We start from the raw sequence: 18,389 nt of genomic DNA on the forward strand, positions 1-18,389 counted from the left end.
TATTTCTGCTTTGTAGACTCTGTTGAGGGTTCTCTGCTCTTATCCCACCTTCCTCCAGTTTGAGATGTTTAACTACATTTCTTACCTTGCTGTTTTCTGAATTTGCAACTGACATATTTACATGTTACATTAATGCTTTTGGTTTTGTGTTTATGTTTTGGTGGTTTTGGTTTTTTTTTTTTTTTATTTTTTTTTTTTTTTTTTTTTAAGCTACCTGTCTAAGGTCTAATTCCTTTCTGTAGAATTTACATTCCTTATTGATATTACTTCTTCCCATAGTGTGGATAAGATTCAGGCCCCTAATAGCAGAGACGTGGTATTAACATGTACCTCTGTGGGTTTTTTCTTTTTCTTTTTCTTTTTTTTTTTTGTGATTCTACTGGGGTTTTTTGTGGGTTTTTTTTTCTTCTTTTTTGTGGATTATTAGTTAGGAGGAAATTAGGATATATTTAGGATTTTTCCTTGATCAAAAACTGTGAACTATAGTGTGTTTGTAGATGATGAACTTTTTTTAGAAAATTAAAGGTGTCTTTTTACTACTGGACTGAGATTTCAGTTTTCTAATACTGAAAGAGTGCAACTGCATGCACTTCTTTCACCTGAAAAACTGCCCTATTTAGAAGTTCTTTTTCCTGAATGCCTAACTTTTAGTATCAGGTGTATGTAATAATACTTTGGAGTACTCCATTATAACTGATTTTGCAAGAGGTTAGAATATAACGAGAAGTGGATTAGAAGCAAGTCTGGTGCAGTGATTAAAAAAAAAATCGGTATAATGTTGAGATTCTAGCAAGGTAGTAGCATGGATATAAACTTAAAATGAGAAAAACACAACTTGTAGTCATCTATTGTTACAAAGTCATTGCTCAGATTGTCTTAAGTTGCCTTTTCTCTTTAAAAATGTAGAACTGTTTGCCTGAAATTTATCCCTTGCTTCTGCTAATTGGAAATCTCTCATTTCCTTTCTTTAAATCTTTTTTCTAAACAACTGTAAATAGTTGAAAGCTCTGTCTCACTTGTTACTTTTGATCTTTCAGATAAAATTTGTCTTTCAATCTTTGCCATTTATGTTAAGAAAACTTACTGTGACAGTTAGATTTTTATAAATACTCCTCAGCACACTTGTTGCTTTTTTCACCTTTAAGAAGATTTGGCAATTTACTGTGACTTATGTTACAATCTTCAGAATTTTTCTGGGGGGGGAAAAAAAAAAAGTAAATCGGTGATTACCCAGTCAGGCATATAAGTCTTTTAGCAAAACAAGCTTTGTTATGCTGAGCTGAATTTCTGCAGTGGTCTTGCTGAAGCCAGCATAATATGAACACAGCTTAAATATTTTGCTGATTGCAGTTGTGATAGCTTATTTTGGACAATCAATATTCTAAATACCTACTGGAAGATCAAAACCAATGTTAGCATATGTCTTTAATGAATGGTTACAATATATTTTCTCTCCTCTGGCAACAGGTTGTCTTGGCTCGAGAATTGGCTAGCTCTAGAGAATATGCCAGTAAGTATTGACTCCTTCAAAATGAACTTTTAAAAAATACAATATCAATGTACTCCTGTTACAAAACACCCGTTCAAAAGACAGTATTAGTGGTTTTATGATAATTTTATCTAACAAAAAAAACCCCCAAACAAATTACTTAGATGGACTTCATTTGGTTTTACCTCCTGCATTTTCACTCTGTCTTTTTCTCATCAAGTTAAAATTCTAGAAAAACGTCATATCATAAAAGAAAACAAGGTGCCATATGTGACACGAGAGAGAGATGTAATGTCCCGCCTGGATCACCCTTTTTTTGTTAAACTCTACTTCACCTTTCAGGATGATGAAAAGCTATGTATCCTTTGTGTTTTAAAACTTGCTGTAACATTTTCTTAAAAGTAGCAATCACCAGTTTTGGTTCCTTTGAAACATTGTCTAACAGGAATGATGAAAATAACTTGAGGTATTACAAATATCTTAATGTTTGCCATGCAATTTTTGCAGTAATGCTTTTAATAGAAATTAAGCAAATAGGATGAGTGTGCTCCATGAGAGAGAAGAGTGGGTGACTTGTGGGTCAGGGAAGATTAATAAAACAATAACTTAAATATTGTCAATGTGGTAAATGCTGAAGGGCAACTTGCAACAATCTAAGTTTAAAATAATTAAAAAAAAATTAAAAAATTGGAAGGTGTATGAGAAATGTTTTAGAAATGGTTTATTTCTGATTATATACAGTAAAACACCACAATTCCTGTGTTTAAAATAGGGGTAGCCAGCTATATTTACTACTATTTGGTATTTGAACAATTAGATCTATTAACATTTTTCTTATGTAGAAGTGCTTACAGAATAATCTGAATGATAGAAAGCTGAAACTTCTGTTTGGGCCACTATTTCCCAGGTTCTCTCTCTAGCAGTAATTGCGAAGTGCAGTTACGTCTGGAACCCTCATTGGTTTGCAGTCGGCTTTTTTTTTTTGGTTCATGTGAAGAAAGTGTTAAACATGTGACTTTCCTTCTAAACTTCCCACTTTGAATTGGCTGTACCAGGGGTAAAAGGATAGATCAGTCTGTTTCTGGGGTCAGTAAGTATTTGTGTTTTTCACAGAGGCTGCTATATACAGGCTCTATAACAGGCTCTATATCATGTGTGTGTATGTACATACGTATGTACACACATGCACTAACAGAACTTAGAGGCTCTCATTTGTAATGTACACATTTGCTCATTGAACACTAGGCTGACTTTGGAACTTTCCAGATGATGGGGCAATTTTAAACCTGGGCTGAATGCTAGTTATGACTGTAAATAGTTCTTTTCGAGGGCAGTTATGTATACAGTTTAATTATTCAGGTGACTAACTGGAAAAACTACAAATTTAACCCTTTATGTAGTCTTTGCTATGCTAAGAAATTGGGACCTGTCCCCTAGGTTGTTAATATATTTAAGAAGTTGTTTTGGGTTGCTACCATGTAAAGTTTCAGATTGACCAACTTCACTTCTTCCCTGTTGTTCATGTATATTTAGTATTATTCTTGTCTTCGGAATGAGGTGTGGGGATTTTTGTTTTAGAATGGTTTAGTGATAGACCTTAACTATACTTACATTCAGATTTTGGACTTAGCTATGCCAAAAATGGAGAGCTGCTAAAGTATATACGCAAAATCGGCTCATTTGATGAGACCTGTACCAGGTTTTATACTGCTGAAATTGTATCAGCCCTGGAGTATTTGCATGGGAAAGGAATAATTCACAGGTAATACGAAGTTGAGACCAACACGCATTTGATTCTGCACAAGGTGTTTTTTCTAGAAATGTTCTTTGTGAAGTCTAAAGCAAATCTGGTTTTTTTGGAAAGCTAATGAGAGCATAATAGGGTTTCATTAGCATTAGTACTGTTGTTAACATAAGGAGCTAAACAGAAAACTTTAGGAGGAGGAGAGCGAATCTCTGTTATTAGACCAACTGTTCTAGCCGGAAGAAGTAAGAAGACTTTTTGGGCTACAATTAACATTACCAAAAGCTTGTCTTTTTCAAGGTTGATCAGTTGGTCTAAAACCAGAAACTGACTTTTTGTTTAACTACTTTTCTTTTTTTGGTGGTGATATGTACCAAAAGTAACTAGAATTCTGCTGGTGTGTGAATTAGTGTGCAACATGTCATCAAGAAAAGTAAAATTAATGTATGTCAGTTTTTACTGAGTAAACAGTTTCCACAAAGCCGAACAATAACTAGGTAAATGGTGAAATTTAGCAAAGTTTTTAATAGGACCTTTGCAGTTGTTCTTGATGCAATTATATTGTCTGGATAAGCATGTTTTGTCATTCACGTGTATTAAAGAAATTAAAGCTGTAAATGTGAGAAATCTGAGCTGCAGAACTTATTTTTGGGTAAGAAATCTTTTGTGTCTGTAGGTTCCGAAGCAGCTGTTCATGGAACAGTAGATGCTAGTTGGGAAAAAGCTGGATGATTATGTTTCTGATAAATATAACTGAAAGTAATACTGCTAAACACTTTGTCCTTTTTGCTAATACTTTTCTGTGAAGTAATTGGGAATAGAATCTAAGGGGGCTGGATGTGGAGAGTACTAAAAGCATAAAATTTTCTACAGGGGGAAAAAAAAATGTTCAAAAGTCCCATTTTCACTTTGGTTATATAGCTCATGTGTTACACTGGGAGAATGCTTATAAAATGAATGCAGCATGATTGTCAGTATTACTAAGCCTATATTGGAAATCTTGTATTATAAAAGAGCTGCTTTAAGTTTTTGTCTTCATATGAAGGCCACTATGAGAAACTCAAAAGAAGACACTGAAATTGTGCAATTAGAGAACTTAGTATAAAGTTTATTTAATTATAAGTCCATAGCTCTAGCAGTGCCTGAAAGCTCTTGGGATTTTCTGCTGCCTAAGAACTATGACATGAGATAGAAACATTTTAAGATGCCAGGCTACTCTGGAAAACTTACTACAGATATATCTTTCTATATATCTATATAAATAGCTATATCCTAGATCCATAATATAATATTAATATATTAATATAGGTATAGGATACATTATATAAACTGTATATGTATGTGTGTATAGAGTACTATATATATACATATATATGTATATGTAAAAAAACCCACACAGAACTGTTAAAAAGGCCCATTCTATTCATGTGCTTTCTGCTTCTCTCTGAGAATAGTTAACAGGAAAATGAACAGGATTTTTATGGCTTGTGTGTCATAATCACTTCATTCCAATTGCTCTCTGTGCTAGTCTACAGACTTTAAACTGTACAACTGCACAACCCATGCTTTTCAATAATAGGGGACTGTAATCTGAGGAAAATAATGCTGCACAGTGGTTGATGGAAACAGCTTTGAATTTGCACTGATTTTTCTTACCAGTCAACCAAAACAACTCCCATGCTTCTAGATTTCTTTATGAGCATCCGAAGATACTTCTTAGGAGGGAAGTATGTCATCTTTTCTTGTCAGCTGAGGAAACTTGGTGCGAAGTAAATAATACCATAACAGTGTAACCCAAGGCTATGGTTTTTTTATGTTGTTGCTAATGAACCTCTTGACATCTAACTCTATATTGCTATATATTGTGTGTGTGTGATACTGTGAGGTCTGGTTTTATTTAGAATCAGAGGCAGTGTCCATACAAATGGTACACACTTATTTGAAATACAGTTTATACATAGATTTGTATGTGACGAATGTAAACATTTGGTGGTTTACAGTTCTTACCTGTTCTGGACATTTAGCTGGGGCTGGGGGGTTGCCATTGTTTGACTAACTGGAGTTTTGTGCTGAGTAAACAGGCCTAGAAGATGTTACTGCCATACCAGTCTGTCAGATGTTATTTAAGTTAAGACTTGGGAGTGAAGGGTGGGGTTTTTTGGTTTTGTGTTTCTTTGGATTTTGGGGTTGGTTTTTTGTTGGTTTTCTTGTTGTTGTTGGGTTTTGGGGGGTTTTTTTGTTTGTTTTTTCCATTTTTGTTGAACAAGGGAGATGCACAATTGCTTAGTTTTGAGATTATTTGTTACTTCAAGTCTTTCTAGAAAAAATTTAGTTAATGGGCTTTTCAAAATCTGTTAGCAGTCTGCATGTTGACAGGTACAAGTTAGAGGAAAGTTGACATAACAATGTTTATAGAATATCTGCATCATTTATGATAGTATTATATACGCAAGTCACTAGACAGTTTTGCAACTTTAATTTGTGTGCTGCTTAAATATAAAAATCTGCCTTTTCCAGGGACCTTAAGCCAGAGAACATCTTGCTAAATGAAGATATGCACATTCAGATAACAGACTTTGGAACAGCAAAAGTATTATCTGCAGATAGCAGACAAGGTATGCCATTATTTACTTCATAATGTGACACAGATAACTATAGCAAGTGGCCCTTTGAAAATGTACATATGTTGTATTTACCCAATTTTAACCTTTAAATATCATTACCTCTTATCTAACAAAACCACTGAGAGATCTTGAAACAGTTTTGAACTGTCGCTGCTTAGATTATGTCAGAAGAGGTAATATTTGGTGTAGTAGTATAGCCAGCTAGATCACCAAATATAGTGGGAAGTTAAACTATTTCAAATTACTTTTCATCTGCAAGACTAGAATACAAACAAATAGTTACTGTGGCTCAGCTGAAACAGTAAGTTTTTACTCTGCTTATGTATCTAACCCCAGTGATTATCAGAGTTGCTCAAATGTGAAGGTTATAGAATTCTTGTGTCATTAGTTGCTTAGTATTAACCTGTGAATCAATGATGCTGCAAACAATGCCTGAAAAAAAGCACTAGGCTGAACTGAATTTGATAAACTTAATTTTTTACCTGAATGTAGTAAGCTTTTGTTGGTAGATTTTATACCTAACAAAGTGCTTAAATGCCTAGCTTCTTGAACCAAATAGATATCACTGAGATTGATTTGTCTCTTGCAAGTAGGTTTTGTGGATGGGTAGAGAAATGAAATTCCCGTGAGTTCTTTGTCGTTTTACATAAATTGCAATAGATTGCCTTTGGGGTATTTTTTGTTGGGTGGGGGCAGGGGGGTAAGGGGGAGGTTGGCTTCTCCATCAGTATGTATTTGCTTATTTTTTTCCATTTTCTTACCAGCACGGGCAAACTCATTTGTAGGGACAGCACAGTATGTTTCTCCAGAACTGCTGACGGAGAAATCTGCCTGTAAAAGGTGAGGATTCTCTTGTATGTCAGAACTTTACTGACTCTGTCAGGATATTGTCAAATGGTGGGGAGGGGATAAATAAAGCAAGCCAGCGAGCTTAGTATTTCAGAGAAACAAGATGCTTGAGTATAAAGATTTTTTTAAGAGAGTTTGAAATATTTTTTTTTCTTAACAAGTATTCCTTCTTGTCTGAGTGCTGGTTTCCTCAGTTCATCTACCTTCTGGAGTTCTACAGACAGGATTAGGTGTTGTCAGGAGAAGGTGTGTAATGTGAAGTTGGATTTCTCTTACCCATAAATAAATCAGAAAAACTTTTTCTGTTATCCAAATAATATAACTATTTTAATTCTGTTTTATATAAGCTTGCTCTAATATGGTAATTCCTGCTGTAAAAGCAACAGAATGTCATGTTCTGTCAGTTAGGGGAAAGGCTACAGCTTTCTTTAACTTGTATTTAGATCAACTTGTGGTTATCTTTGCTAAGCCCTACTTGGGGTTTGCAATGGTTTAAAGCTCATCTCTGTACCTGGTATGAGTGATACCCTTAAGAAATTTCTTACCTAATTTAAATTGGTTCTTGATGGTAACCTACAGACTGTTGTATATCTATTTTATTACAATGGTGGAAGAATAATCAAAGTAATCATTGACATCATAGGGAAAAGAGATCTCTTCTATGAATAACTGTGCTAACTTGTGGTAGCATTTCTTGAAATGGTAGAAATACCATTAGACTTTCCACTTTTGCTACTAGGAAAGAGGTTTTGACTGGTTTGGCTAATGGTAAGACTTCATCAGGCCGTGAACTCTTTTTAGAAGTTACGTAATGCTTCATCTTTACAGAAAACTCTTAATTTGAGTAGTTTTGAGTGTTTGTTAGTATTTTGGTCTTCCATGAGGAATTCTAAGCTTTAATCAAATCTATGTATAGTTTACCTCCAGGTAAAATAATTTAAAAATGCTCTTTCAGGCCAACACACTAAAACTTAAGACTTTCCCTCACCCATGTACCATATAGCCTGCCTGTTTGTTTGTGTCTTCAGAAAAGCTTTAAGTGAAAAAGCTGTTTTGTGACTTTTTTTTTTGCCTAAAATATTTAGAGGAAAGGATTTTAATTCTGAAGGAGCATATATTGCATGCAGTTGAATGCATCTTTGAATTGTGGTAGTGGATAATAAATATTCTTTTTAGTCTCATTACATACCCATTAATTACTTTGAGAATTCAGCTGTCTTGCACATGTGCTTGTAGTCAGTTGTTGTGGGATGGTTACTGTATACTTTAAAAAAAAAAAAAGTTGTATTGCTAGCCTGCTCTTCTGTCAATGAATGAAATTGTTGGAAGTTGTGCTAGGCAGGTTTGTCCAATGTGTTCATGCTATGTTCTAACTAGCAGAAGTTTAAGAATTCTTTTAAAGTTACAGTTTAAAGACTTTTTATAGGAAAACATACTATATGTTTTTTCCTCTTTCTTTTGAAGCTCTGACCTCTGGGCTCTGGGATGTATAATATATCAGCTTGTAGCTGGATTGCCTCCATTTAGAGCTGGGTAAGAGATTTAAGCTAATTATGTGGATCATACATATGTTGACTTGGTTTTGGCTTTTACCTTACTACCTGTTCTGGACTACAACTTTTCATGGTGCAATGTTGGTGTTAATGTCATGCCTGCTTTTATTTGTCCTTTCTGATGTCATGAAGATGCTTAGACAGCTATAACTAGAGTTTCTGAGAGAGATTCCTTAATTTATCCTAGGATTTCACATGTAATTTATACCATAAAGGTAACTATGCCTACATGAAGAGGGTATGAGGCACCTCTGCATTGAGCCATTTGAACTTTCCTTATTCTTCAAGTATCTGGTGCTTACAGGATCATAGATACTTGGAAGACTGTACCCCTTCACCCTGGAAAGGTTTATGGGAATTTGACTTAACTTGTAGATCTCCCGTTTAATATTTGTCCAGGTTATGCACTGTTAAGGTTTAAGAACCATGGAGAACTAATAACAAGAGCTATGTTTTTCTCTTTTGCAGAAATGAATACCTTATATTCCAGAAGATAATAAAGTTGGAATATGACTTTCCAGAAAAATTTTTTCCCAAGGCAAAAGATCTTGTTGAAAAGCTACTGGTAAATATATGCTGCTGTTCAATGATTTGATGACATTGGAAACATTCAGCTTACGTAGGGTTTTTTTTCCCTAAAGTTTCCATGCACTCTATTGCAAACCTTATAATAAGAGCGACTGTGAGCATTATTGACTGCGTAGGGGAGTGTCTTGAAAATCAACAGCCATTATTAAACAGCACTTAGATTGTAATTTTTTTTAAAAAATCTGAATTCTAAGGTGTGGACAAGGAATGTCTCTCAGCGAAACGGAAGCAAATGATCCTAAATACTGTGCATTACACACAGAAGTTAAAAGTCAAATACTTAGGTTTACATAGTACTTAGATTAATTCTTGTTGAGTTGTATAGTGAATCATTTAGTTGGAAACAACGTTCTATACATCATGGAGAGATACATTCATCACAGTAAAAATCAACTTACCTTGCATTTTAGCATGCACTTACCTTGCACTTAATACATGGCTCAATAGTATCAGCCAAAGAGTTACTCTGCATGTGAATGTTTGACAGATAGGAAGAAAAAAATAGTTGTGTCTCATCAGTGAGATGGCTATGACACTACAATGAATATACAAAGAACATTTTGGGTGGTATAAGCTTTTTGAAGTTCAATAGTCTAGCATATTAGCATGGGGCAGGGGGTGATGAGGAAATTCTGTCTTATGTTTGTGGATGATGATGAGTGCAACCATTGTAAAGGGCCTAGCAGCATATTCCTGTGTCTGGGCCAGCTCTATGGCCAAGCCAGTGCCTGCTGAATGGTAAGGTCCAGGTTGCATCAACGTCCTGAGAACTGTGTAGTTTTAGGGTGCTTGAGAGGTTGATGTTTGACACCAACTATAGCTTCCACGGCTTCTTGCATCACTAGAATGTGATGCTGGGCTATACTTAAATGAGCTATGCTCCACCAGGCCTTCTCTGTATGTTTACTTGGTTTTGTTTCTGTCTTTATGAAGAAACAAAGCCAAAAAATTGTGTGGATCATGCTCCTTTCTCTAGATCTGTGAGCTGGTGTAGTGTAAAAATGTTGCTGCTGAGACATATTGACAAATAACATCTTGTATTATAAGCAGTCTCCTTATATTCTAGATATGTATGGTTAGGTCAGTGAGACCAACTGGTTTTAAGTTTTCACATGCTGCTGTGCAAATGTGAATGGTGCTCGCCCTTTCGTTGTCATTATTTTCTGCGTGTTAACTTAACTGTAATTTGCTTAGGTTCTAGATGCTACCAACCGATTAGGTTGTGAAGAAATGGGAGGATACGGACCTCTTAAGGCTCACCCCTTCTTTGAATCCATTGTGTGGGAGAACCTACATCTTCAGACACCCCCAAAACTTACAGCATATTTACCTGCTATGTCAGAGGATGATGAAGACTGTTACGGAAATGTATGTTTGTCTATTGCTCTATTCAGCTCTGATGCTGCCCGAGACTTTCATTAAAGCATAATTATTGCATATTAAATATTTTTATTGAAACTACTGATTAGTTATATTTTAATGAAGGCTCAATTATTAAGAATCTAATATAAAATTGCTGGTTAGCTGGTTAAAATTTGAACTAGTCAGGTGTTGTTGGGGGGGGGGGTTGGTTTGTTTTTTGGGGGTTTTTTTGGTTTGTGGTTTTTGGTTTTGTTTGGGGTTTTTTTTGGATGAAGTGAGAGTTTGGAAAAAATACTGGTTGGCTTGCTTTTGACCAAGCGTACTTTTTTGGATAAGTGACGCTTAATCTATAGAGAGTAGGCTGTCTTTTTGCCCAAAACATGATAAACAAAAGCATGCTTAAATTAAAAGCCACAGTTAGTGCAAAATAAGCTTTTTTTAATCACAGAAATTTCTTTACTTCATTTTGTTTCCTCCTGTAGTATGACAATCTCCTGAGTCAGTTTGGTTGCATGCAAGTTTCTGGTTCTGCCTCTTCCCATTCACTGTCTGCCCCAGAGACAAGTACACCACAGACATCAGGAGGAAATATTGAACAGTATATTCATGATCTTGACAACAATTCCTTTGAGCTGGACTTACAGTTTTCTGAAGATGAAAAGAGGTTACTTCTGGCAAAACAAGCTGGTGGAAATCCTTGGTGAGATCTTTGAATATAGCTGATCTGTTACTTGCACAGCAGTAAGGAATCCAGAAAAATAAGTTATTTTGATTCAAATTAATATTTGTCAGTCTTAATGTCTTCAAGCAAACAATTAGCAACTAGATTTTTCGTGACTTATATATTTAAAGCAATAGCAGCGAAAACCTAATACTACATTTCTAAAATTTACAAGGTCTGGAAGTTGTTGTGGAGTATGTTTGTAAGATAGGCAGAAATGACGCTATACCAGTGCTAGGACTCCACAGAGTCCTAGAACTAGAAAAGGTTCCTTCCTACTTACAGTTGCCATAAGTTGTTGGGGTTTTTTTGAATTATAATATTTGGTTGATATCTAACCAAAATACCTCTAGACCATGTACTTATTAGTGTTTCTCTTCACTTTTGAGAGGTTTCTCATTTGTGATTTTTTTTTTTTTTTTTCCTTCCCCTCCCTGTCAGATTTTAGAAAAAAATCTTTGTCTTGGAATGAGGAAGAGTCCAAAACTCATCTAGTAAAGTTGTTCAGGACTTTGGAAGAAAAGGAGACACTAGGGAGAGACATGGAAAATTGCTTGATAATAATAGTAAAAAGAGCTGTTTCTGTGGAAGAATTACTTCTGGAGTAATAGTTACTTTTCTTTTTTTTTAAGGCATCAGTTTGTAGAAAATAACTTAATCCTAAAAATGGGTCCAGTGGACAAAAGAAAGGTAAGGGCTTTTCTTAGTTCCCTGTAACAAGATTCAGCTGTCACATTTTTGCACAGTTGCAGCATAGATAAGGAACTGGTTTTAGAGCTTCCTTGTTTTAACTTACTTGCAAGTGTAAAATTGTTTTGTTTATTTTCTAAAATGCAGCATTTTCTTGTGAATAGATTGTTTTTTCTTAATTTAGTGGTGCGCCCTTGATTTTTGAAAAGGCTAAAAGTAAATGTGCTATTGATGCTTTCATTTTGAGAGTGTAGTAAACGAGTTTTTGGTCCCCCTCCTCCTCTCAATCTGATATAGCCCACTAAACGCTTTGTCTTGATGCATTGCCTGCATGTGGATTGAGCCACAAATATTGGAAAGTAAAATAAAGCCCATAGTGTCCTTAACTGTTTTTCCTGGATCCGACTATTGCCTGTATGCTGAGAGGCAGAGCTGACATTAGAACAGATAGTTAAGTTTAACATGGTACAGATGAGCAATGATAGTCTGTGTCAGCTTTACAGGAATGTAGGTTCTCTTTCATCTAAGTTACTACCTGCTTGTTACTAATTTTCTCCACAAAATCATGAGTATTGATTTCTGAGCTGGAGTCTTTGACAAATAAATTTTGCTTCACTCAGTACAGCTAGTTGTTTTATGTTTTGTTAGAACTTGAAGATGCTTTCTTAAAATAGTACTTGTGTTTTGCCATGTAGTAGGAATGCATTGTAACCTCCTAAAAAAGGAGTGAAGTCAAATAGGTAAAGCAAAAGGAAAACAAAAAAAGTCCCCCAAATGCAAACATACTGTCCTATCACTGAGCTGTTTTAATTCTACCTCTGTTTTTAAATTGAGATCTACACATTTACGTTTTTTCCTGCCTCATGCTTTTTTGCATCTGCTTCTGCTTTTCTTGTTAGGGATTGTTTGCACGTCGGCGCCAGTTGCTGCTCACAGAGGGGCCCCACCTGTATTATGTGGATCCTGTCAACAAAGTTCTAAAAGGAGAAATTCCATGGTCTTTAGAGTTGCGGCCAGAAGCCAAGAATTTTAAGACATTTTTTGTTCACACAGTAAGTGACTTTCTTTAATTTCCTTATAAGTTGCACTAAGATCCTTGGACAATTATTGTAAGTTGTTAACAAATAAATTTTTCCAGACAAAATACAGTTCCTTAAATACAAGTGTTGATAGCCTTAATTTAAAAAAAACAAAAACAAAACACCACCAACAATCCTTCCTGAAAAACAAACCAAAACAACAAAAAAACTCTGACATACACATCTCCCACAAAAATACAAGTGTATTTTTTATTATTTGTGTGTAAATAAACTATAAGTAGATTTGGGGATTTGAAGTAAGTTCTTAAGAACTTTTAAAGTTTAGCCCTATTTTTATATAATGGATCACAGGGAGCGTACCAACAATATATTGTCAGTTGACTACTTAAACAATACTGAGATGCCAGGTGTATGGTTATTCAGTAATATGTAATGTTATATAACTGTAATTGGATTTAACCTTTGGGAAGTTTATGAACTGATTCTGAATAATTATTTTATTGGTAGGTGCAGAATACTTACTGCTTTGGTTAAACTGTGTTTGGAATACTCATTAAAATGTTGTTCGCTTATAGCCAAACAGGACATACTACCTGATGGACCCAAGTGGGAATGCTCATAAATGGTGCAAAAAGATACATGAAGTTTGGCGGCACAGATACCACCAGAATGCTGCTAAATAGTAATGCTCATCCAAAATTTCCCAGTTTCCCTACTTGCTGCTAGAACTCCGTGTGCAGCCGATCAGAGGAATCTTTTCAACCCACCTATTACCATCTCAAGGGGAAGCATATGTCTGAAATGTTCTGTTTTGTTTTGTTTTTTTTTTTTAAAAGAAAGAAAAAAAAAAAGAAAAGCAAAAACCTAATGGAATTCAGGGTCGCTTTGCTTGCTCTTTGTGCTTCTGTTGAGGCTTCCACATGCATATCATTGCAGTGAAGATCTTGCTTTTTGTGCACTTCAGCTCAATTTCTGCTGCAGGCTAGTGGATAGACCTTGTGTTACCAGCTTCACTTAAGATGAGTTAAAATCAATCCACACGCACACATGCCAAATCATGTACCAGCCTTGCATTTTATAGGGCTGGAGTTTTCTGTGACTTTCAGATTATCATTAAACTGTATTTCATCAGGGAGCTTTTATATGCCTCTCCTAAGCACCACCTCTTTGTTTTCTCTTCCTTTCCTCACAGTCCCCCAGCTTATTGGTATATGGCATTTGTAGCCAGGTCAGTTGCACCCTTTTGTAATTCCTAATATAGTTCTGGTTGCAGGATTTATGTGGTACTTTAGTAATTATGTGAATGAGTCAGATGCATGTGTCTGGCAGACAGGCTCCAATGATACAGGTTTTGAGAGAGTAAAATGCTGAACATGGCACTGAAAGTTTTCTAAAATTGAAATGTTGGCTTCTGAAGCATATAAGATTTTAAACATTCAATTTAAATTTTAATATGAATCATATATGTATTTAATCAAGGGACAGTAAACTTACCAGCATGCTTTTAACTAATGCTAACTAAAAAATTAACTGGTTAGTATGGGGGAAAAAATGTTGCTATTGAAGTAGTAAATAGTTTTTCACCTTTTCAGGAGATGAGGGCTAGAAGCTTTCTTTCCAGGGTGTGCATGTATTGTGCATTTTAGTGGGGCCAACCTATTTACCTGGGTAGAGAAGGAAGTGTGAAAGCTTTGTACAATTGATTACTTGACTTTTTTTGTCTCATTGTGTAATGAGATGTACAAATAATACTATTTTTGGTCCTTGGCTAAATATTTAGCAACTCTGAAAAAAATTAAGCAATTGAAATATTAGATCCATAAAGTAATCTGGTTAAAAATTCAAAGGAAAATACTGATACAAAGGGGAAAATATATGGTACATAAGGCATATCTATAAAATGAAAATATTTTTCATATCGATCTCCTTTATCCTCTTCAAATTAAGGCTTTCTTGTGGTCAGACATTTCTTGTAACATTGCAAAGATACAACTTTCTATGTGCTAAAAACAACTTCCCTAATGTTATTTTCAACATGCCTGTGTTCCTGAACCTTGCAGAGAGGAATGACCTAGGTCTGGACAAAGGCATTCCTTCCCTTTTTTCAAAAGCAGTGTAAACATCACACCTATTTATTCACCTTCTACACATACAATCTCTTTGCATTTTGAGGTCTCATACTATGATGTGCTTTTCCTTCCACCAAAGAAAGAAATGTTCCACTGCAATGCTGAAAAAACTCATGGGCTACTGTTCTAGAAGCGGTATTGTAAAAGCAGTGGCTTATCAGGAGTTCTGAGAAAACAGATGAATGTTGGATATTTTGTTGTTGTACAGGGTGAAGGAGATTTATTATTGATCTCTTTTAAAAACTGTGTTATGTGGTTGAACTTGATGACAGTGAAGCTTTTCTGGTATCTTTCAGTCTGAAGAGAATGCAGTTGCCTTTTCTTTTGGAGAAACTATATTCTTGTAGTCTTCTGTTATCCCACAATGTACACAGACTTGACAAAAGTAAATCACTGGCTTACGGTGCCTGGTGTTAAGGGAGCTAAGGTGTCCTGTAAATGGCTGAGATGAGAAAGAGACAGAACACCATTCCCTTTGCACTGTGAGAATTTTCATCACATACAAGGTACACTCACTCCTTGTCACTAAAATTTGAATAGCACAGTACACCTCCTGTCTGTGCCTCTATTAATCCTGTATTTACCATTCTAACCAAGATGATGTGTATTTTAAGTTTGTAGTGCTATCCATTTGTTCTCTGACTGTCTAATTCCAGCTGTATGTTGGATCCTCTGGAGGCAACGCTACCGCTTTTGGATTTAGTCTTTGGTTTAGAGATGTAGATGTATTCCCAACTTTATACAGGAGAGTTTCGTGGTGATGGAAATTCATAGTGCTACTGCTGTTCAGTGTGACAAAACTTGGCCTCACATAAAAAGTCTGGCAAAGTTGTTCTGCTAATAGTGAATACCTTAGCTTCATTAGGAGATGGAGTGATCTTCATTGGCTTGTTCACTAGGTGGAAATCTAGGAATGCTTAAACATGTTTTCTGTAATATTTAGACTTGTAGTCATTTTGCCATAACAAAGTAATTACTCTGCTTTTTCACACCTTTAAAATCCTTTCTCAGTAGACTTCCGTCCTGCCCACCAAAAACTTTCAGCCAAAGAAATCTTGATAGCAGTAAGCTATCAAGAAAGGTGTCTGGAAGGCTGATGTCTGCATTCTAGTATTCCTTTTCTCTTTTGACAATGCTGTCATTAGAAAACTGTGAGCACCTCTTACAGGCATCCCTTCCCTTAGAACTTCAGTGTTCCAGATCAAGTCTTCCTTAGCTGCTGCTTTTTTGGGAAGGGACTAGAACTTTTCTGGGAGAGGTATTTGTCTGTCTTGGACTGTAAATGAAATCTGTGGTTTTGAAAGATGGCAAAAGAATAGAGTGAGGCAAGACAAAGTAATCATGCAGATTTAAGTATGTTTCACCAGTTTGTCCACTTAAATGTGTATTGGCAGGTGCTGCATACTATGAAGGGCTGGTTCCTCTTTTAGATGCTTATACCTGAAATGGGGTAGCTTCAGATCTTTGTCCTGAATATCACTCCTGTGGTTTATGGGAGTTTATGGAATGAAATGTACAAGGGAGATTCTTCAGAGCTGCAGATAAGCCAGTTAATTTCTCTGCTCTTTACCTGAGGTCTTCAAAGCACAAAAAAGGGTTGTTAGGCACTTGAAGACTCTTCTTCAGACTCCTCACTGCAAACCTACTGAAACCCAAATCTATTGATTGGTTCATTCCATCTTTTGCATTTTGAACAATTGCCAATCATTTATAAAGAATCTGGTCAGTAATTTTGTAATTTTGTTTTGCTTGGGCTTTGAACTTCAGGAAGGTGTTTATTGCATCTGTTTTCTGTGGGGTGGAGCTTAAGAAAGGATGAAAGGATTTTTGAATTGCAGTGTTCTATTTAGTGTCCAGCCCAGTCACAGGAAGTTTAAAACTACTTTGATAAACTGGAGAGATGAGTTTATTACTGTTGGCCTTAAAGTCCAGTTTTGAGAAGGACTTACACTAAGGAAGACTTGCTTCAGATGTGATGGTGAGGCATTGTGAGCAGACTGATATTACCTATTAAGATCTCATTTGCTAAGCACTTAGATAGTGAGCACCTCAAACTATCAGATAGTACTGTGCTCCACTTATTTTTCTCCTTCTGATGTGATTTAGTTGTGAAGTATCTGCTATATATAAGCCCGGAAAAAACTCTGTAGGTTGAAACAAAGATGTGATAATTGTAATCCATTTTCATAGTTCAAGATGTTTAATTTAATGTGCTTGATATAATTACATTTTGTGCTGGGAACTTAGGAGAATCCTGAGGATTTCCCACATGTACATTTAACAGTTTCTTTTGAATTATTTAGTAAAGTCAACACAATTACTTCATTTGGCCTGTGGACAAAACATTTGATTTCAACACCTTGCTGAGGAGAGAACTTGTGTATTAATAGTTGCCTGAAGATGCGGTCTGTGGATTGTGATCATTCTTTCTACTAGTGAATTACATGAATAGGTGTGGTATTTATACCTGAAATTTTGCTGAATGCCTGTAATATTTTATGCAAATAGTTTATTAATCAAACAGAAGTGCTCCTGCAAAGCTTCATGACACAGTCCATCAGCTGATCAAGTGAGCTTACAGACAAGTAATTCTCTGACCCAACTTGGTATGCTTTCAGTTAACACTGGTAATTTAAGAATGTTTCCTCTTTCTTAGAAGAAATATGACTTTCGTACCGTAAACAATTGGAGGGGTTCTTAAGCACCCAATAACCTGGACTGTCTGTCAGCATGGTAGCAGATGTAGATGGTTGTCATTTGACAAAGCTTCCTATGACCATGTACTAACTCTGACTGGATGTGGCAAATGTTCTAAATTGTAGCAGAACTTACAATTACTGTATCTGACAAAAGAGAAAAATAGGAACCAGGAACCATAATCAGTTTTGATAGTTGTATGCTAGCTGTTTTCAGGTTGGTGGCAGTCAGTTATGTGTGTAATATTCTCTACCTGGTTTGTAGCTGTAACTGTGATGTACAGATAAAAAAAAAAAAACAACAAAAACAAACAAAGAAAAAAAACCAAAACCCCCACAACCAAACCAAACGACAACAAAAAAAAAATCCCCAACCCCCTCAACAAGCACCACAAAAGAATCTCCCCTTCTCCAAGAACCCGTGAAAACAGAAGCAAATAATGCAATGATATAAGATACACACTTTTGTATTTTTATTCTTCTAAGGTTATTTGCTGGCTCTTGTTGGCCTCTAGTTCAGTCTGTGTTATTTAAATTCTAATATATGAATTATTTGGATTGAATTCATGTTCGGGGCCATGGTGTTGTATGTATTGATGTACAGCCTTGAATGTGAATAATTATTGTAAACTATTTTACACCTTTTTTCTGGCTTTATTATATAAATTTTCTATTGGTCGATGATTTAATCATATCTCATAATTTAATGACTGTTTATTCTCCTCTCGACAGATCTCTGTGCTGTAGATGTGTAGTTAGTGACTGGATGACGGATTTCACTTATGCTTGGTAGTCTGTAATAAAGGCATGTAGGGTCCTAGCCCGGCCTCCGCCTCTTCCTTCCGTCGCGGGGGGGGGGGCAATGAGCTCCGGCCCCGACCGCGCGCGTCTCCCGACCCGCCCC

At 35.8% G+C, this 18,389-nt stretch overlaps 2 protein-coding genes across 8 annotated transcripts in view; both read left to right on the top strand.

Moving 5' to 3' along the window:
* PDPK1 (3-phosphoinositide dependent protein kinase 1) overlaps positions 1-17,819 on the top strand; it is a 35,590-nt gene extending 17,771 nt beyond the window's left edge. For 6 of the 7 annotated variants that reach the window (XM_010570537.1, XM_010570535.1, XM_010570532.1 and 3 more), the window contains 12 exons: positions 1,468-1,510; positions 1,710-1,847; positions 3,107-3,251; positions 5,751-5,848; positions 6,622-6,697; positions 8,171-8,239; positions 8,728-8,824; positions 10,042-10,215; positions 10,692-10,909; positions 11,563-11,620; positions 12,520-12,672; positions 13,236-17,819. In XM_010570537.1, coding sequence (XP_010568839.1) covers positions 1,468-1,510; positions 1,710-1,847; positions 3,107-3,251; positions 5,751-5,848; positions 6,622-6,697; positions 8,171-8,239; positions 8,728-8,824; positions 10,042-10,215; positions 10,692-10,909; positions 11,563-11,620; positions 12,520-12,672; positions 13,236-13,343 — 1,377 coding nt within the window. In that variant the 3' untranslated portion in view covers positions 13,344-17,819. The remainder of the gene's footprint in view (positions 1-1,467; positions 1,511-1,709; positions 1,848-3,106; positions 3,252-5,750; positions 5,849-6,621; positions 6,698-8,170; positions 8,240-8,727; positions 8,825-10,041; positions 10,216-10,691; positions 10,910-11,562; positions 11,621-12,519; positions 12,673-13,235) is intronic. The other variant, XR_774547.1, reaches the window with a different exon arrangement.
* A 244-nt stretch (positions 17,820-18,063) lies between these two features.
* KCTD5 (potassium channel tetramerization domain containing 5) overlaps positions 18,064-18,389 on the top strand; it is a 42,769-nt gene continuing 42,443 nt past the window's right edge. Inside the window, exon 1 of the mRNA XM_010570633.1 lies at positions 18,064-18,071. Coding sequence (XP_010568935.1) covers positions 18,064-18,071 — 8 coding nt within the window. The remainder of the gene's footprint in view (positions 18,072-18,389) is intronic.

The sequence above is a fragment of the Haliaeetus leucocephalus genome, unplaced genomic scaffold, assembly GCF_000737465.1.
Source record: "Haliaeetus leucocephalus isolate CR32 unplaced genomic scaffold, Haliaeetus_leucocephalus-4.0 Scaffold295, whole genome shotgun sequence".
Taxonomy (NCBI): domain Eukaryota; kingdom Metazoa; phylum Chordata; class Aves; order Accipitriformes; family Accipitridae; genus Haliaeetus; species Haliaeetus leucocephalus.